At 38.1% G+C, this 26,064-nt stretch overlaps 1 protein-coding gene across 3 annotated transcripts in view; it reads left to right on the plus strand.

Annotated features, from left to right (window-relative positions):
* Positions 1 to 26,064, plus strand: part of Usp32 (ubiquitin specific peptidase 32) — a 139,832-nt gene that overhangs the window by 74,822 nt on the left and 38,946 nt on the right. For 2 of the 3 annotated variants that reach the window (XM_038327115.2, XM_038327113.2), the window contains 12 exons: positions 2,414 to 2,606; positions 5,198 to 5,373; positions 5,874 to 6,014; positions 8,805 to 8,964; positions 13,983 to 14,137; positions 15,821 to 15,902; positions 17,656 to 17,730; positions 20,024 to 20,162; positions 20,389 to 20,494; positions 21,604 to 21,777; positions 23,441 to 23,615; positions 24,042 to 24,193. In XM_038327115.2, coding sequence (XP_038183043.1) covers positions 2,414 to 2,606; positions 5,198 to 5,373; positions 5,874 to 6,014; positions 8,805 to 8,964; positions 13,983 to 14,137; positions 15,821 to 15,902; positions 17,656 to 17,730; positions 20,024 to 20,162; positions 20,389 to 20,494; positions 21,604 to 21,777; positions 23,441 to 23,615; positions 24,042 to 24,193 — 1,728 coding nt within the window. The remainder of the gene's footprint in view (positions 1 to 2,413; positions 2,607 to 5,197; positions 5,374 to 5,873; positions 6,015 to 8,804; positions 8,965 to 13,982; positions 14,138 to 15,820; positions 15,903 to 17,655; positions 17,731 to 20,023; positions 20,163 to 20,388; positions 20,495 to 21,603; positions 21,778 to 23,440; positions 23,616 to 24,041; positions 24,194 to 26,064) is intronic. The other variant, XM_038327114.2, reaches the window with a different exon arrangement.

Consider the following 26,064-nt stretch of genomic DNA (forward strand, 5'->3'; position numbering starts at 1 on the left):
TTCCAGGACAGGCAGGACCACATTGAGAAACCTTGTCTCAAAATAAGAAAAGAAAAATTTGAGGAAATTAGAAAGAAGTGTTAATTTCTTATTTAAGAAACTTCATTCCAGCTGGGCATAGTTATCCACATTTGTAAGTCTGCACTCAGGAAGTGGATCTTATTTAAGTTCAGTTTGCTGTTCTGAAGGTTGAGCTTTAGTGCCTCACACACAGTAGACAAGCACACTGCCATTTAGCTACATTCCTAGCCCATGTGTTTTCCAATATAAAACATAAACAGTAAACATGGAGTGTAGTGTTTCTCAATGAATAAATGTATGTAGACTTTAGGGACCTGTTGGTAAATAATGTTGAATGTAGTAGACAAATGGGAATCTCTTTTTGTTTTGTTTTTGTTTAGTTGGTTTTTTTTTTTTTTCCCCAGACAGGGTTCTCTTGTAGCCTTGGCTATCCTGGAACTCAACTCTAGTCAAGGCTGGCCTTGAACTCCCTGCCTCCCAAGTGCTAGGATTAAAGGCATGGACCACCACCACTGCCCAGCACCTACTTGTTTCTTAGTTCCATTTGCCTAGAATACTGTTTTTCCATCCTTTTTACCCTACGATAGTATATGTCCTCGATGGTGAGGTGTGTTTCTTGGAGGCAGAAGAAAGATGAATCCTGTTTTCTAAGCCAATCTGTGAGACTTTGTCTTGTTTGTTTGTTTTAGTTTTTATTTATTTGTTTTGTTTACAGTGTTCTGTCTGCATGTATGCCTGCAGACCAGAAGAGGGCACCAGATTTCATTACAGATGGTTGTGAGCCACCATGTGGTTGCTGGGAATTGAACTCAGGACTTTTGGAAGAACAATCAGTGCTCTTAACCTCTAAGCCATCTCTCCAGCCCAAAACTGTCTTTTTTTTAGGGAATTGAGACTATTGATATTGAGAGTTATTGTTGAACAATATTTTTTGATTTCTGACATTTTGTTGTAATAGTGGTGTTTTTCCCCCCACCTCTTCTGATTAACTGTTCTGTTATTATTCCTTCTGTCCTCTTGGTGTGGTTAACCTTCTCTTCAGATTGAAGTATTCCTTCTGATGAACATAAATTTCTTGAATTTGTTTTTAGCATGAACTGTTCTCCTTTGATTTTGAACGTTTTGCTGTATGTAGTAATCAGTGCCTTTCAGACCTTGCTTATGTGGTACAGTCTTTCTCAGTGTACTGTTGAGTATATTGTATTATTATATGAATATATTATGGGTATTGTGTATATGTGTGTATATACATATTCGTTCTTCCCTTAAGGAAGTAAAATTTAATTATATAGTAAATGGTTTTAGCAACTCACAGTGAAAAGAATTAATTGTTTTTAAGGACTAGAAAGATGGGCTGGGCGGTGGTGGCGCACGCCTTTAATCCCAGCACTCGGGAGGCAGAGGCAGGCGGATCTCTGAGCTCGAGGCCAGCCTGGTCTACAAGAGCTAGTTCCAGGACAGGCTCTAGAAACTACAGGGAAACCCTGTCTCGAAAAACAAAACAAAACAAAACAAAAAAAAAAAAAAAAAAGATTAGAAAGATGCTTCAGTGGTTAAGAGCTCTAATTGCTCTACCAGAGAACCCAGGTTCAATTCCTAGGACCCACATAGCAGTTTACAACCTTCTGTAACTCCAGTTCCAGGGGTCTCAGCACCCTCTTCTGGCCTCTGAGGGCACCAGGCACACACATGGTACATAGACACATGGAGGCAAAACACCCACGTATGTTGTAAGGAGGCTGCTTGTTTCATTCCCGTTTCTCAGCCCCAAAATAATCACACAGAAACTGTATTAATTAAGTCACTGCTTGGCCCATTAGCTCTAGTTTCTTTTTTTTTCTTTTTTTTTTTTTTTTTTAGTATTTTTCAAGACAGGGTTTCTCTGTAGCTTTGGTGCCTGTCCTGGAACTAGCTCTTGTATATCAGGCTGGCCTCGAACTCAGAGATCCACCTGCCTCTGCCTCCCGAGTGCTGGGATTAAAGGCGTGCGCCACCACTGCCCTGCTTAGCTCTAGTTTCTTATTGGCTAACTCTTACATCTTAATTTAACCCATCTCCATTAATCTGTGCATCACCATGAAGTCGTGGTTTACCAGCAAAGTTTTAGCATGTCTGTCTTCAGCACGTCTGTCTTCAGCAGCAGCTTCATGGATTCTCTGTGACTCTGCCCTTCTTCCTCCCAGAATTCAGTTTAGTTTTCCTTGCCTAGCTAAGTTCTGCCCAGCTATAGGTCCAAAGCAGTTTCTTTATTCATTAATGGTAATCATAGCATACAGAGGGGAATCCCACATCACATGTACATAAAACACAATAGAATAAGTTAAAAATAATTCCTTAAAAGCTACAGTTACATGTAGACTGTTATGTTTGTCTTATTTTTTATGATTTTTAGGATGCCAACCCTGTTGTGATTGAGCCATCATCAGTTCTAAATGGGGGAAAATTTTCATTTGGAACAGCAGCACATTCTATGGAGCAGGGAGAAGATAGAATCAGTAGCAACCTCAGTTATATGAATACCACAGAAGAGAAATACTCAGACAACATTTCTTCTGCATCTGAAGCCTCAGAGTCTACTGGCAGTGGTAAATATGTCTCCCATGGGGCTTAGTAATGTTTTTGACACAGGTTCTCAAGTAACCCAGACTAGCCTTGACCTTGCTTTGTAGCTGAGGAGCACCTGGAATTTCTCCTGCCTTTACTTCCTAAGTACTGGGATTACGGGCATGTACCACCACACCACACTCATGATTATTCTCTCTGAGTCTGCTTTTGTGGGCACAGTGTTATAAGGAGAGGGCCCCTTGTTCGTCCCGGCTGCCCAGCTATCTTACACCTGAAATAACCACATAGAAACTGTATTAAAACACTGCTTGGCCATTAGCTCTGACTTCTTTTATTTATTCATTTATTTTATTATTATGTATACAGCATTCTGTCTGTATGTCTGCAGGCCAGAAGAGGGCACCAGACCTCATTACAGATGATTGTGAGCCACCATGTGGTTGCTGGGAATTGAACTCAGGACCTTTGAAAGAACAGACAATGCTCTTAACCACTGAGTCATCTCTCCAGCCCTAGCTCTGACTTCTTATTGGCTAACTCTTACATATTGTAAGAGTTAATCTGTGTATCACCACATGGCAGTGGCTTACCAGAGATTCTAACCGGTGTCCATCTCGGGCCAAAGATCCGTGGCTTCTCTGACTCTGCCCTTCTTTCTCTCAGCATTCAGTTCTGTTTTTTCCACCTACCTTAGTTCCACCGTATCAACTAAGCCAAGGCAGTTTCTTTATTCATTAACCAATGAAAGCAGCACACAAACAGAAGGAACTCCTACACCAGTACAGTATCAGTATCAGGCTTCCATTCAAAGAAATATATTTTGAATGAAATAGTTATAAAATTCTTGAGTGTATTATTGGTTTTTAAGTAAATATAATCTCTCACTATGAAAGTCCTTTCATTTTTCATTAGCCAAGCCATATTGCTATTTAATGTTTTGCCAATAAATTCAGTCTAGTGAATACAGATTTTTAAGAAAATAAAATTATATGTATCCAGAACTCTTTAATCATAAATGTGCCTTCATTGGATTAGAATCTTCATATTAGATTGTTTAACACTTCAGCCCAGAAGTTTGAGATTTACTTTGTTAAAATACTATATATTAATAATACTTAACATAATTTCCTTCTGTCCTTTGTACTTATCTGAAACTTAATGGTTCTATACTTACAAGAAAGATACTTTAGTACTACTATAATTCAACTTGAGAATCATCCCTCTTAATTACTGATAAAATACTAAAACCCTCAAACATTTTCTCTACCATTATTTTCTCTTCTGACATTTTCTTCCTTTTTCTGTGGGAATAGTAAGCAAACTGGCAGAACTAGCATTTTTCCTTCATTCTTCTATTTCCCTTCCTATCTGACATGACAGAAATCACTTAGTGGTCCTAGAAGTATTGTGATCTGCTTTAACACCACCTTCATTCTCATATTTTTCTCCATCATCCTTTCTTTTTCCATTTGAGTCCGGGGTCTGATGTGTGTTTTACTATATAACATTATTACCCATAGGATGAGTACCACGAATAGAAGTTTACAAAGCAGTTGATAATTAGAATGTTTACAAAAGATTGACATGTAGTTGAGAGTTGAAATATCTTAAAATACTATCAGGTTCAAACTCTGCCATTATTAGGCATTTTTCTCTGTGTTTTTCCATTATAAAGATCATGCCTTCTTTTTAAATAGCTATATTAAGAAAACAGACACTGAGTGTGGTAACACTCAAACCCCTGTAAAGGGAATAGAAAGCAGGTAAATATCTGAATTCAAGGCCAGCCTGATCTATATAATGTGAGTGCCTGGCTAGCCAGAGATATACACATCTTGACTCAGAGATAGGGAGAAGGAAAGGGACAGAGATTTAGAGGCTTCCTATTGCTGTTTTTGCGAAGAATATTTGGAATAATGCTTGCAGTATGAGAATTTTAGGGAGTGTGAAAACATAACTACTTGGCCTCTAATTCTCATTATAAATTATTGTATAGTCTAGGAAGATGTTCAAATGTTCAGTTGGTAAAAGCTTGTATTCTAATTCTTTTATTGTCTTTTATCTAGAAAGAATACATCTGCCTTCTTATCTTCTATATTTATCAAAATGGAAAACTTGAGTAACATACCAGGATAAGAGCATTAACAAAATATATTGACATTTGGGTTTATATATTTAAGCCTGTGTATATAGAAAAAACAAAAATAAGGTCTGGAGTATACTGGCTACTCTTCCAGAGAACTGAGGTTCAAATCCCAACACCCACATGGCAACTCATAACGATCTGTAAGCTCAATTTCAGGGGTCTGACATCCTCACACTAATGCACATAAAATAAAGGTAAATAGAAATAAATTAAAAAGAAGGTACAGTCATTTTCTGAAGAAAAAAACTAAAAATAGCTTCACTGGGCTGTGGTGGCTTATGCCTTTAATCCCAGCACTTGGGAGGCAGAGACAGGTGGATCTCTGTGAGTTCGAGGCTAACCTGGTCTATGGAGTGAGTTCCAGGACAGCCAAAGCTGTTAACACAGTGAAACCCTGTCTCAAAAAAACAAAAACACTAAAATTAAGAAACTCTATCATTATTGTTTTGTTTTGTTTCTTGATAGGCTTTCTGTATTCTGGCACACCAGGGGCAGATATGTGCTTTGCAAGGCAACATAATACTTCTGACAATAACAACCAGTGTTTACTAGGAGCCAATGGGAATATCCTTTTGCACCTTAATCCTCAAAAGCCAGGAGCTATTGATAACCAGCCACTAGTAACTCAAGAACCAGTAAAGGTAGGTGTTTGACATCAGACTTTCAAATTTTTCTCTTCCAAGTAACCATTAAATTTCAAAGGTTTTAGCATAAAGAAAAACATTGTAGTTCATCTGAATTAGCCTGTCATAAGCATGATGTCATCTCATAGTGCTTCTCTATGAGAGAGGATATGCTATATAGCCCAGGCTGACCTGGAATTCAAAAGGATTCACCTGCCTCTGCCTCCTAAATGCTGGTGCTAAATGCCTTTACCATCCTATCCACCCAGAGTTCCCTTTCTTCACTGAAAAGTAAAACCTACAAATCTCTGCCAAAATCCCATTTTCTGGTTGGGGATGTAACTCAGTAACAGTTAACTTGTTTACAGGATAGGATCCACCAAAAATAACAGAAGAATAAATTTATTTCCAGCAATATGAAACTAGGAAATAATATTAATTTGTTCTATGTCTAAATTTTTTTGATGTACAAGAGACTATAAAATTTAAAACAATACTTAAATTTTATTTTTTCTAAGGCTACGTCATTAACACTAGAAGGAGGACGATTAAAACGAACTCCACAGCTAATCCACGGAAGAGATTATGAAATGGTCCCAGAACCTGTATGGAGAGCACTTTATCATTGGTATGGAACAAACCTGGCGCTCCCTCGACCAGTAAGTATAGCTAATAGTGCCTTATGTAAGAAGTAGTCATAGAAGGGTGTGTGTGTGTGTGTGTGTGTGTGTGTGTGTGTGTGTGTGTGTGTGCGCATGCGTGCGTGTGTGTGCGGTGTATGAATGCCAGAGTTTGATATTCACTTTTCTGTGTGAATTTCCCTAGTCACAATTTAATTCTTACCTAATGGTAGCACAGTACTTGAAACCTGTTCAAATTAATTGAAAAATAACTTTAGGTTCCCTTACATTTTATGTATTCAATTAGTATTTAGGTAATATTTAAGGTTTTGGAAAGGTATTAAAATGCAATTATATTATTTCCCTCCATTTTTTTCCTTCCTCTAACTCCTCCCACCACCTTCCACTCCACCCCAAACTCTGGCCTCTTCCTCCCCAATTGTTATTTACAGACACGTATGTGCAGAGGTGTGTGCTCACACACAAATATATACTATCTGCTAAGTCCATTCAGTGTTGCATGTGAAAGGTTTCAAGACTGACTGACCTGGGTGTTAAATAACCAATTAGGGGCCTTTTCTGTGGGGAAAGACTACTTCTCCATCTCTTAGCGTTTCTTTGTTGCCTATAGTTTTTTTGCCTAGGGGTGGGGCTGCTTGAGTGTTTCCCCTTCCATGTTAGCATGCCTTGGTGTTGTCCTTAGTTGGTCTTGTTTAGGCAGCTGAACTGTTGAGATTCCATGGGTGATGTTTCCTTGAGCAGTTGTGATTTCTTTGTAATGGTTTGTCTGTTTTGAGAAGAAGCTATTGAGTGTTGAAAACTAAAACTAAACTCACATCTGAGATTTGGAGGGGTTTGTTTTGTTTTTTGATACTTAATTTTGTTTTTAAATGAAAGGTGGGATAGAAATGTCCATAAATTCTAATCTTGAAAGATTAATTTAGGAGCAGAAACCTGAGCATATTCAAATCTCTGTAACTTGTAAGCTACTAAAATACAGGTAGTGAACTTATTGAATATTTTAAAATTAATGTCAGAGCTTGAAATGGTGACACATGCCTTTTGTTTTTGTTTTGTTTTTTTTTTTGTTTTTTTGGTTTTTTTTTGTTTTTTTGTTTTGTTTTTTGAGACAGGGTTTCTCTGTAGCTTTGGAGTCTGTCCTGGAACTAGCTCTTGTAGACCAAACTGGCCTCGAACTCAGAGATTCACCTGTCTCTGCCTCCTGAGTGCTGGGATTAAAGGTGTGAGACACATGACTAGTATACCAATACTCAAAGGTCATAGATAGGTTCAGGGCAGCCTACTATATAGAGCAACACTGTCTTTAAGACCTTAGGTTAAGGGCTAGAGAGAATTGCTCAGTGGTTAGAGCACTAACTGATCTTGCAAAAGAACTTGGGTTTGATTCCTAGCACCCACATGGTGGCTGACATCTATCTGACACTTCAGTTCCAGGGGACCTGAAAATCTCTTCTGTGGATAGCAGGTACACATGTGGTTTGTATACATTTATGCTGGCAAAAGCCCATAAACATGGGGGCTGGAGTGATGACTTAGTGATTAAGAACGCTGACTTCTAGAGGATCTGAGTTTGATCTAAAATACACATATATCTCAACCATTCTTAAACTTCAGCTCCAGAGGATTCCCTCTTTGAGCCTTCAAGGACACTGTACTCATGTGGTAACAGATAATATACATGCAGATAAAACACCCATACACACAAAATAATAAAATGGTCTGTTGGTGGGGAGTAAGACATAGTCTTATGTTTGTTTGTTTGTTTGTTTCTCTTTTGTTTTTCGAGACAGGGTTTCTCCGTAGCTTTGGAGCCTGTCCTGGAACTAGTTCTTGTAGTCCAGGTTGGCCTCGAACTCAAAAGAGATTTGCCTTCCGCCGCCTCCCAAGTCTTGGGATTAAAGGCATGTGCTACCACCGCCTGGGTGAGACATAATCTTTTTACATAGCCCTGGCTAGTCTGGAACTAACTATGTAGACCTTATTGACCTGTCACTCACAGAGATACACCTGCCTCAGCCTCCTGAATCCTGAGGTTAAAGTGTATACCACCACACTCAGCTTTAAAAAAATTGTTTTGTTTGTTTTTTTAGACAGGGTTTCTCTGTGTGTCCCTGGCTGTCCTGGAACTGGCTTTGTAGATCAGGTTGTCCTCTAACTCAGAAAGATCCTCTGCCTCCTGAGTGCTAGTGTTAAAGGCATGTGCCACTACTGCCCAGCTTAAAAAAAGTTTTTTAAGGAATGTACATATGTTAATTTCTCTTTAAAAAAAAAAACATGCTCATAAAGTAAAAATACTTTTCAAAAATGCACCGAGGGGCTAAAGAAATGGTTCAGAGTTTATTAAGAACACTTACTGTTCTTTCAGCCGGGCGGTGGTAGCACACGCCTTTAATCCCAGCACTCGGGAGGCAGAGGCAGGCGGATCTCTGTGAGTTCGAGACCAGCCTGGTCTACAAGAGCTAGTTCCAGGACAGGCTCCAAAGCCACAGAGAAACCCTGTCTCGAAAAACCAAGAAAAAAAAAAAAAAGAACACTTACTGTTCTTTCAGAAGACCTAGGTTTGGTTCCTTGTATCAACATGGCAGGTAACAGTCATTTTTATCTCCAGGTCCAGGGGATCTAAGGCCCTCTTATGTCCTTTACAGACAATAGGCACACATGTGATGCACATACATATAAACGAGCAAAACACTCATACTCATAAGATCAATAAATCTATAAAACTTTTTAATAGAACCTTAAGTTTGACTAAAAGGGTTTTGTTTTTTAGAGTTATCACTACTTTTTTTTAATCTTTTACAAAAATAGGTAATCAAGAATAGCAAGACGGACATCCCAGAACTAGAATTATTTCCTCGCTATCTTCTCTTCCTTCGACAGCAGCCCGCCACACGGACTCAGCAGTCTAACATCTGGGTGAATATGGGTATGATGAGCCTGAGAATGTTTCCTCAGCACTTGCCTAGAGGTAACTTAAGAATGCAGCAAGAATGCCATGCATTTCCTTAAAAAATAAATGGAAAATCACATTGCTCAAAGTCTGGTGCCACTGTGCTAATATATGCCCTTTGCTTTCATACAGAATCAGTAAATCACTTGTGAGCTTAGATCTGTGGTCATGCACAAGATTGGATGGGACAGAGGCAAACTCTTGGGTGCAAACTAAGGTTTATTTTCTTTTATAGTTTGTAGGTTTATGAAAATAGCAAATAGATTAGATTTTATTTAATTTTCTTTAGTTAAGCCATTGTAAATTGTTGTTATCCTTAAGATGCAGTTCACCAATCATTGACTAATCTTTTCAACCTTACTCAAATTTATTGACATAATTAATCCCTTATGAGCTACTTTTATTTTAACAAAATGAGAAACATTTATTGTACTAGCTAAGAACATTTTGTAAGAGACATAATACACATAATACATTTGCTTTGATTTTGAGAAAGTTTTTTTGTGGTTGCATTCTGGTTGGGTTTTTTGTTTGTTTTGTCGTTTCCTTTTTGGTAGTGTTGATAAATGTTTGGCCTGGGCCCCTGTGTGTGCTAGATAGATATTCTATCACTTAGTCACATCTGTAGCCCAATATTGTGGCTTTGAGAAATGCCAAACTATCGTTCAACAAAGGGGGGAAAAACAAATCTATCAAAAGCTTACCCATGTCCTCAGCCTGTTTCTGATGACACACACCTTTAATCCCAGTGTTCTAGAATCAGAGGCAGGTGGCTCTCTCTGAGTTCAAGGCCATCCTGGTTGCATAGCAATTTCCAGGCCAACCAACGCCAGGTAGTGAGTCCCTATCTCAAGGTGGGTGGGTGGGTGGGTGGATGGATGGATGGATGGGTGGATGTATGTATGGATGGATGGATGGAATGTTGAGACAAGGTTTCTCGTAGCTTTGGAGCCTGTTCAGGAACTTGCTCTGTAGACCACGCTGGCTTTGAACTCACAGAGATCTACCTGCTTCTGTTTCCTGAGGCTGGGATTAAAGGCATGCACCACCACCACCTGGCAAAATGTTCCTCTTAATATATAACATGAATAAGGTTCCCCTTTGATTCTAAACTAAGTTAAATTTTATTAATGGAGAATATTTATATATTTTCCCTTGGAAATATTTGAGATTATTCTTCAGTTTAAAAAAAAGGAATAGATTTGAGCTGGCTAGATGGCTCCAAAAGTTATCTCCTTTGATTCAAAGCTAAGTTAAATTTTATTGATAGAGAATATTTATGTATTTTTCCCTAGCAGATATTTGAAATTACTCTTCAGTTTTGTTTTTTTTTTTTTTTTTTTTAAATAGAGGGGCTGGAGAGGTGGCTCAGAGGTTAAGAGCACTAGCTGCTCTTCTAGAGGTACTGAGTTCAATTCCCAGCACCCACATGGTAGCTCACAAACATCTGTAATGAGATCTGATGCCCTCTTCTGGCGTGCAGACATACATACAGGCAGAACATTGTATACGTAATAAATAAATAAATGAATGAATGAATGAATGAATGAATGAATGAATGAATGAACTTTAAAAAAAAAATAGATTTGAGCTGGCTAGATGGCTCCATGAGTTACTTGTGACCAAGCCTGACAACCCTGAGTTTGATCCCCAGACTCACATGGTGAAAGGAGAGAACTGACTCCTACAAGTTGTTCTCTGACCTTTACATGCACACTTGGTATACCTGCATGCACACACAGATACTAAGTAATATAAAGTAAAATTTTAAAGTTAATTCATCATTCAAAGTCTTGAACTGTGTTTAAATTGTTAGAATGTTACGACTATCTGTAAACCTACACTGCTACTCCTGTGTGATTGCTAGCTCTCTTTTGAATTTTCCTTAAAGGGGGGCTGAAGAAATGACTCCATGGTTAAAATCATTTGTTGGTCCTGCCCAGGCTATAATGGTTTAAGTAAAATGCTGCAGGTCCCCGAGCAGCAACAGGCAGCAGGTCCTGAAACCACAGCAGGCCACGAGGGTCCCAGGCAGGAAGCTGCCTGGTGGGTGAGAGACCTTGATGGATAAGCACACCATGCAGAGTGCAGTTGGAAATTGAATATTTATTTAGTGGATTATGGAAGGGAAGGGAAGAGAAGAATGAGAGGGAGAGATTGAGAGATTGAGATGGAAAGGAAGGACTCTGACTTTAGGCAGGCAGTAAGATCTGCCTGCCCCTGCAGTGGATGGGGGAAGGAGTGGGCAGGTCTTGTCTTTTAAAGGGACAGGACAGGCCCCAGATTTAGTTCCCAGCACCCACATGGTTTCTCACAACCATCCTTAACGCCAGTAGTGCTCGGGGATCTGACAAGTCTTTTAACCTCCACAGGCACCAGGCACACATGTACATGCATACTTATACACATAAAATAAAAATAAATAAATCTGGTCTGGAGAAATGGCTCAATAATTAAGAACACTTACTCCAGAGGACCCGGCTTCAAATTCTCACCCTCCCATGCCAGCCTACAGCTGTCTATGATTCTAGTTCCAAAGGATACTACACCCTCACACAGGCATACATGAAGGCAAGAACACCATTCGCACATAAAATAAAAATAAGCTTATTATTTAAAAAAAATAAATCTTCAAGAACATATAAATCTTTTTTAAAGGCTACCTTCAGATAATGTATGAAGATGGTTTCACATGTTGTTTCATGACAATTAGAACAAAACAGTGTTCACTCTTTAACGTTAAAATCACAGAACAATGAATAGAATCTTTATTAAACATTCTTTATTTAACTTTCTGGTAAATAGAAATCTTAGCATACCTTCCATGGCACCCATAGCATGTCTTTTTTGGTTCTCTTTGAAAGATAACATGAGAGGCAAGATACGTTGTTGCATTTTTAGTAAGTATTTGTAACTCTTGTGCTGATCCTAGATTTTTGCTGCTTCTGTGAATTTCTGATTTGCTGGTTCTCTTCAAAAGCACAAAATTATGCATATAAGTGGCTGCCTGCTTAATGACTTAAACTGTATAGGCTCTGGAACTCAGTTTTCCTTTTTGTGGCCTAGGAAAGTGAAGATTGGCTGGGGCATTATGCTTGCCGGTGTTTCTGAATTCTAGAATGGGATAGTGCTGATTCTCCAAATTTGTTTCTTAGTTTGAAATTTTATTCCTGACTAATTATAAAATGAATCATTACTTCGAATTTTATAAAACTGCTTTCTTGCTGTAATCTTAAAACTAATCCTCTAATGTATAATTGAAGAAATCTGTTGTTTTAAGGGTTTTTTTTTTTTTGCTTGCTAATAAATAAATATTTGCTTTGCTATACCTTAAAAAATTATGGTTGAGTTTTGTTATGCTATACATGGTGTGCTTCTTGGTCAAATACTCAGTTATTAACGATATTCACTAGGCTTTTTTAAAAATTACTTTTTTTTAGTTCCAGCACTCAGGAGGCAGAGGCAGGTGGCTGGATCTCTGTGAGTTCAAGACCAGCCAGTACTAAAATAGCAAGTAACAGGTTTCAGAGTTATAGAGAAACCCTGTCTCAAAAAACAAACAAACAAAAAATTATTCCTTTCAAAGGAGAACTTAACAAAAATCTAACCTCTTGTAGGTATGTATAACTGTTGTAAACTACAGCTTTTGTCTAGGTTGTTGACTAAGTAGTTGACCAATATTTAGCACACTTATAACCTGCCTTTGATTTTCATGGGCCTTGTCATTTTATTCCTTCATGTTTTAAATGTAAGTAGACTTAGTATATTTAGTATATATGTATATATTAATAAAGTTCTCAGATCAACACCTCAAAGAGCCTGAAAGATAATTGTATCACCAGTCTTTTTGTTCCTACTCTGAGCACTTCAGGAATTCAAGGTCATTGTGTTGCCAACAGGTTGGGTAGGCAAACTAGATGATATCTACCCCTCCCTCCCTCTCCCCCGCTTTCTCTCTCTTTCTCCCTCTCCCTCTCTCCTTCCCTCCCTACCTCCCTCCTTCCCTTTCTTCCTGTCTATTTGGGTTTGGTTTGGTTTTTTTCAAGATAGGGTTTCTCTTTGTAACAGCCCTGTCCTGGAACTAGCTCTTGTAGACCAGTCTGGCCTCAAACACACAGAGATCTGCCTGCCTCTGCCTCCCGAGTGCTGGGATTAAAGGCGTGCGCCACCACCCAGCTGCAATTCTGAGTTTTAAGAACTAGATTAGGTAAACGAAATTAACTGTCTGTTGAATTCTAATTCATCTGTTTCAAGCACCCACACTCTTCATTTTCTTTTATTTTCCAGTTCTGGGCATTAAACCCAGATCTTTTGCACATGCTGAGCAAGCATGTTACTCCTGAGCTAAATCCCTAATCCCCTCCCAAAATTCTTTTTGTTTGCCTGTTTTTTTTCAAGACAAGGTTTCTCTGTAGCTTTGAAGGCTGTCCTGGAACTAGCTCTTGTAGATCAGGGTGGCCTCGAACTCACAGAGATCCTCCTGCCTCTGCCTCCTGAGTACTGGGATTAAAGGCGTGCACCACCACCACCCAGCCCCTCCCCATTCTTAAGGAGAATTTTATTTCACCTTGCTATTATGACCAAACTGAGAACAGCCATATACTGATGTCATTTTTTTTATCATCATGTTCCCATTCTTGGGATCAAAATATGTCAATTATTTGGATCACCATGCTTTTACTTTTCTTCTTCCAGAATTGAGGCTTTAAGATACTTGGGTCTCCAGTTTTCTCAAGCAGCCCCCTACTTTGGTTTCTTTGAGGCAGGGTCTTGTGTAGCTCAGACTGACATTTATGTAGCTGAGGATGACTCTGATGAACTCTTGGTCTTTTTGTGCTGGGATTACCATTTCCATCCATATTCAAGTTTTTAATAATATTCTTCATTTATAAAATTATTAAACATTTACTTCCTACTTCTCATCATTGTTTTCTAAATTACCATGGTCACCATTGCTGAGACCGGTGTTTTATGTTTGTTTGTATATATTTTTTTAATGTCTCCTTTTTTCTTTATCATACCTACTATAACTGTAGGAAATGTACCTTCTCCAAATGCTCCTCTGAAGCGGGTATTAGCCTATACAGGCTGTTTTAGTAGAATGCAAACCATCAAGGAAATTCATGAATATCTGTCTCAAAGGCTTCGCATCAAAGAGGAAGATATGCGACTATGGCTATACAATAGTGAGGTAAGAAACATCTCACATTCATGAAAAGTCTGATGTTAAATCATGCTGGGAACATAGTTTAGTGGTAAAGCACTTGTTCAATACATACTAGGTTCTGGGTTTAAAAAAAATATGAGAATTGTCTGTAGTAGTTATGCTAAAAACCATTTCTGGGTTCTCAATAAAAACTTTATACTTTTAAGTTCTGTATACATACATGTAAACATTTGTCACCTGAGATCATAATGACAGTTTGATCAACATGAACAAAACAGTACCATTTTTTATAGATTGCTGTGGCATTATAAAGTTATAGCAAATAGTCTTTTTTTTTTATTTTGTTATGTTTTATCTGCATGTAATGTCTGTACCACATGCATACCTGGTGCCCATGAAAACCAGAAGAGTAGTCAGATTCCCTGGAACTGGAGATAGAAAAGGTTGTGAACAAAGGGTGCAGGGAAGGAAGCCCTGGAGCTTTGTAAGGAAAAACAGGTGGTCTTAACCACTGAGCTCTGTCTCTAGCCCAGTCTTTAAAAAAAAAAAAAAAAAAAAAAAAAAAAAAAAAAAAAAAAAACTAAATAGATTTCTTGTTAGATTTCTGTTAGTTGCTTATGTACGTTAAAAATACAGACAATGGCCAGGCGGTGGTGGCGCACACCTTTAATCCCAGCACTCGGGAGGCAGATCTCTGAGTTCGAGGCCAGCCTGGTCTACAAGAGCTAGTTCCAGGACAGGCTCTAGAAACTACAGGGAAACCCTGTCTTGAAAAAACCAAAAAAAAAAAGACAATGGGACTAGAAAGATGGCTCAGTGGTTAAGAGCATTGCCTGTTCTTCCAAAGGTTCTGAGTTCAATTCCCGGCAACCACATGATGGCTAACAACCATCTAATGAGGTCCGGTGCCCTCTTCTGGCCTGCAGACATACACACAGACAGAATATTGTATACATAACAAACAAACAAACAAACAAATAAAAAATAAAATATTTTTAGAAATACAGGCAATATAAAGTACATAGTAAAAATTCTTTATTTCCATCTCTGACCTTTATCTTCCACCCTCCTGAGGCAATGCTATATTAAATGCTTGTATGTTCTTCCCAGTATATTCAGTATTGCTTGTATTCTGAAGCTGGGTCGTAAGTACAGTTTTCCTAGTTCTCTGTTTTCTAGTATATTCTTTCTTGTGTCCTGCTTTAGTCACCATTAAGAGGCATACTAATATAGGAATTAAGGGCACAGTTTGTGTGCACAAGGAAGGAAAATATGGTAGCAATAGGGAAATAGGTAAATTCAGTTACAAGTTAAAACGTTACATTACTAAGAGTTAAATCCTCACTCTGCCATTTGTTAGTTGTATAGCTGAGGCAAGTCACTTAACATTCTGTACCCCAGTTTTCACAGTAAAGGGGAATGAAGCTTTATTTTCTGCAAGTTCTGTTGTCTTGGTGAACTTTGGTTTGGTCTGTAGTGACTTATCTACTCTTTCCACAAATTATATATAATTTTGTTTCAGCAACATGTAAAATTTTAGAACACATCATCATTCCGTCACTTTGTCCCCTAAACTATAGATTTGAACAACGAAATATCTGTAAAATGAATCATGTAAGTGCAAAGGAATAGTAGTTGTCATTCATTTTTATTTTTGTATTTGTTTCAAGTTTACTAGCCAAATTAACAGAAGCATTTTCTCTACAGAACTACCTGACTCTTTTGGATGATGAGGATCATAGGTTGGAATATTTGAAAATCCAGGATGAGCAGCACCTGGTAATTGAAGGTACAGAATAGAAATCCACGTCTGTATTAGATTGGGGGGCATTTGTAGTAGTGGTGATGTATGTGGGGGAGTGTTTAGTTTTGTTAATGGGTTTTTGGTGTGTGTTGGGTTAATTTGGGGAAATTGTTGTTTTGTATTTTTGAGATAATCTCTTAACTTCACTGAATAGATTAGGAAGATCTTTTACTTCTGATCCTGCTGCCTCTGCTTCTCATATGATGGCGTAGATTAAGTTTTAGCTTAGGGTAAGACTCTACAGAATTACTCACTAAGGAATCCCATTTTACAATTTTTCTCAAGATAACATATATTCCTTATGTTAAAGCAGACCCACTGAACTCCTAGTGTGTTTCTTACCTACTAGATTGTTTCAAAAGAAGAATGGCCTGTTTATATGTGGCCTTAGGCTGAGCAAGGAAGCAAAATGAGGGTGGCAACAGGTAAATTCAGTTGTAAGTTATGAAGTTTTATAAAATTTTCAGACTACCATTTTGAGTTAAGATACCAACATTTCTCCCCCAATACTGGAGAATGAACCTAGGATCCCATGCATGTGAGGCATTCTACCCTCTAAGTTTTGTTCCCATCTCCTCTCAGACTGAGTATTCATTAGAACTGGCCCTCACCAACAGTGCAACTTGTGTACTCACCCATGATTTACACATGGCACATTCATGTTGAAGTTGTTTTTCCCCAGAATGCCTCATGAGAACACTGCATGTGATGAAATTAGTGGATTGCATCAACAATTGTTAATTCGATGAAAAGATTTTCATATTTCTGATTTTTGTTTGTTTGTTTTTTGTTTTTTTCAAGATAGTGTTTCTCTGTGACAGCCCTGGCTGTCCTGGGACTCGCTTTGTAGACCAAGCTGGCTTTGAACTCACAGAGATTTACCTGCCTCTACCTCCCAAGTGCTGGGATTAAAGGCCTACACCATCACTGGCCAGCATATTTCTGATGTTTGAAGTTTGGGAAATTTTACTATATCTAAACTTCAATTACTTCTGTAGATGTTTAAATATAATTTTACTTCAAGTTTGTACTTGAAGTAGTATCTTATTATTATTTGAAATGACTTTAAAATCCCCACTAGAAAGAGTAGAATTGAACAAGCTATAATGATGATGATATGTAAAGATTCTGCAATGAACTCCATTATTTTGTATATTAACCAGAGAGAGAGAGAGACAGACAGAGAGAGAGAGAGAGAGATCAATGAACAAAAAAAACAGTAAGGGGCTAAGGATGTAGGGATGTAATTCAGTTAGTAGACTTGTTGCCTGGCATACATGAGATTTTTTGTTTGTTGTAGTTTTTAAAGACAGGGCTTCTCAGTGTGACCCTGGCTGTCCTGGAACTCTGTAGATGAGGCTGGCCTCAAACTCACAGAGATCTGCCTGCTTCTGCCACCACCACCCCCAAGTGCTCGGATTTAAGGTATGCCACCACTGCCCAGACTAGCATGTATGAATTTGATTCCTACTCCACATAAAGCCAACTATAGTTGTAATACCAGCACTCAGGAAGTGGAGTCTGGTTATCGTTGGCTACACATAGATATAGCAAGTCTGTGGCTAGCCTGGGCTACATGAAACACTCAAAATATAAAGAATTGGAATTGTTTTAGACTTACAAAAATTTACTTGATTTTTTTTTAAGTTCTGGTAATAGAAATAATTTTTTAACATGTTTTTTTGAGTGATTGAATCATATGGGTAAGAAGTTAATACCTTCCAATCTGTCTTTCCAGTTCGCAACAAAGATATGAGCTGGCCTGAGGAAATGTCCTTTATAGCAAATAGTAGCAAAATAGACAGACATAAAGGTAAGTCGGTATATTATTTTTACAGACTTATTTTGTTATAGTAGGAGGTACTTTCACTATGTCATCTAGACTGAACTTGAATACTTGAACTTGATCCCCCTGATGCCTCTGGAGAGAGGCCACCACATCTAACTTAGACAGTTTTAAACTTACTTTTTTTTGTTCTTATTGGGTAAACTCTTTAAGTTTTTTTTTTTTTCAGATTTCTTTCTAACTTTGCAATTAAATAATTTATACACTGGATATGGTGATATACTTTTGTCACCCCAACACTTGAGATAAAGCAGAGATCTAGAGCAGTCTGGGCTCAGATTAAAAAACTCTGTCTCAAAAAAAATTAATAAGGGCCAGGAAGATAGCTCAGATGGTAGAGTGCATAGCATAGGACTGTGAGGATCCAATTCAGAGCCCCAGCACCCATGTAAAAATTAAGTCACTGAGCCGGGCGGTGATGGCACACGCCTTTAATCCCAGCACTCGGGAGGCAGACGCAGGCGGGTCTCTGAGTTCGAGGCCAGCCTGGTCTACAAGAGCTAGTTCCAGGACAGGCTCTAAAAACTACAGGGAAACCCTGTCTCGAAAAACCAAAAAAAAAAAACAAAAAACAAAAATTTAAGTCACTGCAGTACATACCTATAATCTCCACACTGTGGAGACAAAAATAGAAGAATTCCTGGCCAGGTGGCTCAGCTAATTAGTGAGCTCCAGGTTCAGTGGGAGACCTTGTCATAGAAAGTAAAATGGAGGAAGAAACCCACATAATCTTCTGTACTTCAAATGCCCACATATATACATGTACAAATACTGATTCACAAATATATTTTTGTTAATTTGTTTGTTTTAAAAGACAGTGTCTTATGGGAAGTGATGGGATGGGTATGACCAAAATACATTGTATACGTATATAGAATTCTCAAAAATAATTCTTTTTAATTTCTGAAGTTTATGTTTTACTTTATGTGTATTGGTGTTTTGAATGCAGTTATGTCTGTACATCACAGGTGTTCCTGGAACCTTTAGGGTTCAGCATATTAGATCCCTGGGCTTGGGACAGTTATGAATTTCTCATGTGATGAGAATCAAACCCAGCTCCTCTGGAAGAGCAGCAAGTGCTTTTAACTACTAAGCCACCAGGACCGCCCCTCAAAGAATAAATTGTTTTAGATTTCCTTTTCTTTGAATCTAAGATCTTACTATATAACCCAGACTACATGATTTTTCCAGTACCGCCTTCCTAGTGCTAGAATCATAGGTGTGTACAACCATGCCCAATATAAAGTCATCTTTGTAGAATTTAATTCTGGGGTGTTTTTCTTGTTGTCTAAACAGAGTCTCATATTGACTTCCTAATCCTCCTGCTTCTATCACCCAAGTATTGGGGTTATGAGCATGCCTACCACGAGATACCAACAGCCACAATTAAAAACAACATTTGGCTATTTCTAGGTTACAAATGAGCAAGGATCATCATGCTTGCCCAAGAAACTCCATGAAAAACTGATGTGAATGATGTGATTAAAAAAATGTAAGGGGCTGGAAAAATGTCTAAGAGATCCTGAGTTCAATTCCCAGCAGCCACATGGTGGTGTAATGAGATTTGGTGCCCTCTTCTGGCCTGAAGGCATACATCCAGGCAGAATATTGTATGCATAATAAATAAATAAATCATTTTTTAAAAAAAGCTTTTAAACTGGGCAGTGGTGGCACACACCTTTAATCCCAACACTCGAGACCATCCTGATCTACAGAGCAAATTCCACAGCAGCCAAGGCTACATAGAGAAGCCCTGTCTCAAAACACCAAAAAAAGAAAGAAAAACTGAAAGTAAGGTTAAAGAAAAAACCCTCACCATTAATCTCCATTTATCTGACAGGGAGATAATGGCACATGCCTTTAATTTCAGCTATCAGGAGGCAGAGGTAGGTGAATCTTTGTGAGTTTGAGGCCAGCCTGGTCTACAGAGTGAGTTCCAGGACAGCCAGGGCTACACAGAGAAACCCTGTCTCAAAAAGAAAAAAAAAAAATTAAATTATCTTAGGGTTAGGGTTAGGAGAAAAAAAGAAAAAAAAAATTAAATTATCATGTTGGGAAGCCAGTGTTGTGACGCATGCCTATAATGCCAGTACATGGAAGGTTAATGCAGGAGGATTCTTAATTTGAGGTCAATCTCTGATGTTAAGTAAGTTTCTGTCAAAAAGAGGGGGGGAGGGAGTAACACAGTTGAAGTTGAGTACAAATGACCATTCCACAGCATGTTGCTATAGCTAGGCTCTTGTCTCATTATTTGTTGCAGTTCCCACAGAAAAGGGAGCCACAGGTCTGAGTAACCTGGGAAACACATGCTTCATGAACTCAAGCATCCAGTGTGTTAGTAACACACAACCACTGACACAGTATTTTATCTCAGGGAGACATCTTTATGAACTCAACAGGTAATATTTTTTGACCCACTGGCAATTTATTTTTTGTAGCTTTGATCTAAAACCAGTATTGCTTAAATCTCCTCTCCCTTTAACGTGAAGGAAAAAATGTTATTTCATTGCCTTATCGAATATGAATAAGGGTCAAGGGACATGTCTTTTGATGGGTAGTTTTGTGCCCACATGATTGTAAATTATGGAGTATCTATGGCAACAAATTTCCCTCTCAAACTTCTAGGACAAATCCCATTGGTATGAAAGGCCATATGGCTAAATGCTATGGCGATCTGGTGCAGGAACTTTGGAGTGGAACTCAGAAGAATGTTGCCCCATTAAAGCTTCGGGTAAGCAAACTAAAATATGAAAATATTATTATTCCCTAATGGTTCTTTTATCACTTTTATTGCACTTTTTCTCTATTTAGCTTTCTTAATCAATTTTTAAATTATTTTACTAAGTATCCTAAATACCAAATTTGCATAAAATCAAGTAAGTGGAAAATACTGCTGTATGTATAGTGAACAGAGAGAAAACACTAAAGAAACAGTACGTCTTAGAGACATTGTTCATTTTACAGATTTACAACCCCTTTGCTTGTGTGAAGAGCAAACTTTTTTGGTACTCCTCGACTGCTAGCACAGGCCACCTAATTATACCTGGTAGATTTTTAGCATTGATAAGATAATTCAGTTGTAAGTCCTGATAGTTAAACACTATGCTTTTTGGCCTCTAACAGTAAAGCCTAAGATAGAACAAGACCAGAATAGGTAACTAGAGGAAAACCTTTTTATACATTAGGAAATATTTCAGGATGATCAGTTGCCATTTTACTATTTCTATAAATAAAATTTTCATAAATATAGATTAAGCATCTCTGTGAATAAAGAACTGTTTGCTTTGATAGTATCTTAGAGTTCTGTTGCTGTGATGAGACATCATGACTATGGCAACTTATATAGAAAACATTTAATTGGGGCTGGCTTACTGTTCAAGGTTTATTATTATCATGGTAGGACATGGTGGCCATACCGTGATACTGGAGAGGTGGCTGAGAGTTCTACTGCTGGATAGGCAAATAGCAGGAAGAGAGAGGGACACTGGACCTGGCTTGAACTTGGGAAACTTCACATCCCGCTTCCAGTGACACATTTCTTCCAACAAGGCCACACCCCCAATAGTGTCACTCTCTGTGGGCCCTTGGGGGCCATTTTCATTCAGACCACCACACAGATGGTGAACTAGTTCTTGTCGAAATGCCTCTCAGTTTTTTTGTCACCTGAGATTAAAGTTAGAAAGAGTAAATTCTTATCCAGAATTTGTTTGCTGAAGTAGAAGACCAAATATTATGCCATTCACTTTCTTTCTGATGTTTATCAATGTTTGAATTATGTAACATGCTTGTTCCAAATTTTATAAGATAGGAAATAATGACTGCTACTCCTCCTTTTTACAGTGGACAATAGCAAAATATGCTCCCAGGTTTAATGGGTTCCAGCAACAAGACTCCCAAGAACTTCTGGCTTTCCTTTTGGATGGTCTTCATGAAGATCTTAACCGAGTCCACGAGAAGCCATATGTAGAACTAAAAGACAGTGATGGACGACCCGACTGGGAAGTAGCTGCAGAGGTTTGTTTGTTTTGAATGTCTTTTGTTGTTTTTAACAAGTCTTATATTCTACTGACTTAGCTGGACACTTTTTTTTTATGCATTTTTGGTGAATAAGCTAGCCAGTGTATGTGTGTATAATAATAGAGGTTAGAGGTTTATGTTAGTCAACATAATCTATGCCCTATCTTATTTTTGAGATATGTCTCTCACTGAACATGTAGTTCACTGATTTGGCAGTCTGGCTAGCCAGCAGGCTCCAGGGATCCTCCTGTCTCTCTCTCCCCAGCGCTGAGTTTACAGGCATGCCCCAAGACCCTAGGTTAACATGGAGTATTTTTTGTTGGCCAACAATTCCTGGGCATGTGCTTGCCCTGATTAATATACCCAGTGTCACTCTATTCAAGAAAACTAGTTTTGACAGTTGTAGCAGCTATCAACTGCACATAGCTTGCCTTGGATTTTGTGCTCTCTTCCCCTTGTCTGGTCTAAGATGTTGTCTTAGATGTTGTCTGGTTTGAACTTAGGCAGGTCTTAGGAATGCTGTCACAGTTTCTGTGAGTTCATATGTACGTCCAGCCCTGTTGCATCTGGAAAACACTGTTTCCTTAGATTTATCTTCCACCTCATTTTTCTACCCCATCTTCTCATAGATCCCTGAGCCTGGAGGCTCAGGGTGTGATAAAGACATCCTATTTAGGTATGAGTGCTCAAGAGGTTCTCACTCTATGCATGTTGTTCTGTTGTGGATCTCTGTCTTAATTCCCATCTACTTCAAGAAGAGGCTTCTCTGATGAGAGTTCAATAAGTCACTGATCAATGGATATAGTAGTATGTTGTTAGGAGTCATTTTATTGCAATATTCATTTAGCAGAAAACTGCAGGTTTTCCCATAGGGCCTATCATCTATCTAGTCTCAGATTCTTGGCCTCATTAACTGTCAAATACAGGTTCAATCTCATGGAGCAGGCCTTCTATCCAATCAAAAAGTGGTTGGTTATTCTGAAAATATTTGTGCCACTATTGCATGAATGGGTATATCTTGCAGGCAAGTCACTATTATAGTTCGCAGGGTTCATAGCTGAATAAGACTGATGATTCCTTTTCTCTTCCTGTAGTGTGTATAGTGCCTTCTGGTCAGTAAAAGTGAAGCTTATAGTTAAGAGCCAGTTCAATTTCTCCATGTTCAATGACATAAGTATTTGGTATATTCAGCAATAAAATCTTATGGTCAGATTGTACAGAGTAACAAAGAGCAGTGGCTTATGTTTGGGGAAATCTATAGGATCTCTTTGGCCAACAATTCAAAATGATGTAACCCATTCCTGGATCTACAGGTTTTATTTGGTAGTATATAGTGTGTAATGATCTCTTTATTTAGCCCTGACTGTCCTGAAACTTGATGTGTTGACCAGGCTGGTCTCAAACTCACAGAGATCTGCTTGCTCTGCCTCCAGAGTGCCAGAATTAAAGATGTACACCAGCTATGCCTTCCTTGGTTTTAAGTTTCTTATAAAGCAGTAAATACGATGTTCTGACCACAATTATATGTGGCACCATTTAAATTTGAATAAGAGTATATTCTGTGGTTATTTAAACCCAGTATACTTAACCAGTAATTTTAGATTGTGTTTAAAGGTTTATCTTTTAAATTTGAAAATAAAATTTTGTTTTTCCTTAATAGGCCTGGGACAACCATCTAAGGAGAAATAGATCAATCGTTGTGGACTTGTTCCATGGTCAGCTAAGATCCCAAGTCAAATGCAAGACTTGTGGACATATAAGTGTCCGATTTGACCCTTTCAATTTTTTGTCTTTACCACTTCCAATGGACAGTTATATGCATTTAGAAATAACAGGTAGGTCACAGAGTTCTGAAAAACCAATTCATTTTCTTTATTTTCCATCCTGAATTTATAATTATTTGTTTGCAATGAGTTCTCCTAAATATGAGTAGTCAGCATGTTACAATCAAGCACTCCACATTAAGGCACAATTTCAGATTCCAAAGGTTTAGAGCATGTACCTGTTTTTGAGCTCATTGATGCTTTTCTTAATTCCAGTCATAGCAGAAACTATGCTATCATAGTTTCTTTATCAGATGAATATTAAAAAAATTCTTGATTTCAGTCAGTATTATTCCTAAGTTTTACTTTAGCATTTACAAAAAAAAAATCTAGGCTAAAATATTTGCTATTTGCAAGTCGGATATATCTGTTGTGGTTTGTAAAACTTTCATTGTAACCTGCATTTTACTAATAAAAAGTTTTTGTTTTATTTACTAGTAATTAAATTAGATGGTACTACCCCAATACGATATGGACTAAGACTGAATATGGATGAAAAGTACACAGGTTTGAAAAAGCAGCTGAGTGATCTCTGTGGACTTAAATCAGAACAAATCCTTCTTGCAGAAGTAAATAGTTCCAACATAAAGGTAATATTAGTTGTTCTTTCCAGGAAATATAATTCTATTCTTCAAAGATAGGTTTCTCAGTGATTTCAGTTACTATGTTAATTGTCTTACTATTATATTGCTTAGCTCCCACAGTCTACATCACCCTCAGCACCACTCTTTTCCAAGCCCCTACTTGAATGACCCATTAAATCCTGCTTAAAGCATTCAACTGCTTTCCTAATCCAAAGTTCACATTCTGCCAACAAACAGCGTGGTCAGACCCATCACAGCAAATATCCTACTTCTGATACCAGTTTTTGTCTTTAGTCAGTGTGTTGCTGTGAAGAGACACCATGGCCAAGGCATCTCTTGTAAAGAAAGCATTGAATTGAGGCATATTTACAGTTTTAAAAGGTTAGTCCACTATCATCATAGCAGGGAGTAGGGTGGCACACAAGCAGATATGTTGCTGGAGAAGTTCTACATCCTGATCAGCAGGCAGCAGGAAGAAAGAACAACAGTGGGCATGACTTGGGCTTTTAAAACCAAAAAACCCACTCCCAGTGACACATTTCTTCCAACAAGGCCACACCTAATTCTTACCAAGTAATACTACTCCTTAATGACTAAATGTTGCAGGGAGACTGCTCATTGGTTCCTGGCTGCTCAGCCCCTGAAATAATCATACAGAAACTATATTATTTAAATCACTGCTTGACCCTTTAGCTCTAGGTTCTTATTGGCTAAGTCTTACATATTAAATTAACCCATTTCTATTATTCTGTGTATCCCCATGAAGCTGTGGTTTACTGGGTAAAGTTCTGGTGTCTGTCTCTGGCGGGGCTACATGGCTTCTCTTTGACTCCACCTTCCTTCTCTCAGCATTCAGTTTAGTTTTCCCCACCTAGTTATGTTCTACCCTGTCAGGCCAAGCCAGTTTCTTTGTATGATTACAGGCGGAATCCCACATCACCTCCCCTTTTCTGTTTAAATAAAAAAGGAAGGTTTATAACAAAACAGGTATCAAGCAAGAATTATAGTTACAACATTTATATCTACTTTATCTTTTATCATAACTAAGGAAAACTATAACAGCAACTATTCTTCAACTCCATTAAAGACTTTAGAAGGATATAATATTACCTAAGTAAACAGGAAATACATTGTAAACAACTTCCAAAACTCTAGAATTGGCAGAGACATCTTGCTGCCTGGACAGTCACCCAAAGTTCTGTCATTTTGGGTCATCCATCTTCAGTCTGCTGACCCATAGTATCTGGCAGACTTCCATGAAGCAGGAAATTTCAAAGACAGGTCTGCCAGTATTGGCAGTTTGTCAGTCACTTTCTTCTGTATCCTGCAGAATGTCTGACAGTCTCTTTCATGAAGCAGGAACTCTGAAGGACAGTCTCACCTTTAGGCAAGTTGAGCAGTCATTTCTCTGTGGGCCCTGCATAACCAGTTCACACAGCATACCATCAAGCAGTCTAGGCAAGAGCAGTTTCTTGCCCAAGTGGCTAACAAACTCCATAAGGAGCCTCTTCAATGCCCATCATCCTCTTGAAGTAATTGGTGCTGCCAGGAGAAGATGTGTCTTATGTCATGAAAAGTCCTAAATTTAAACATTTTAAATGCCATATTCTTTAGTCTTTAAAAGGTTTGAAGAATGCCTATCCATCTGAAATACATATCTGTCCATCTAGAAAATCTAACATGACTACAAGCTTGACTATTATAGATGATTCTCTATTAACCTATACTTCTTAATTATATATTACATTATGAACTGCACAATCACAATACCTTAATCAAGAGCAGAAATATATATATACAGTATAGCAAAGTTGACCTTAAATTTGTAACAATAAACCAAGATCCATACCAATGCAAATTATTCATATCTATATCAT

The sequence above is a fragment of the Arvicola amphibius genome, chromosome 4 (assembly GCF_903992535.2).
Source record: "Arvicola amphibius chromosome 4, mArvAmp1.2, whole genome shotgun sequence".
NCBI classification, from domain to species: domain Eukaryota; kingdom Metazoa; phylum Chordata; class Mammalia; order Rodentia; family Cricetidae; genus Arvicola; species Arvicola amphibius.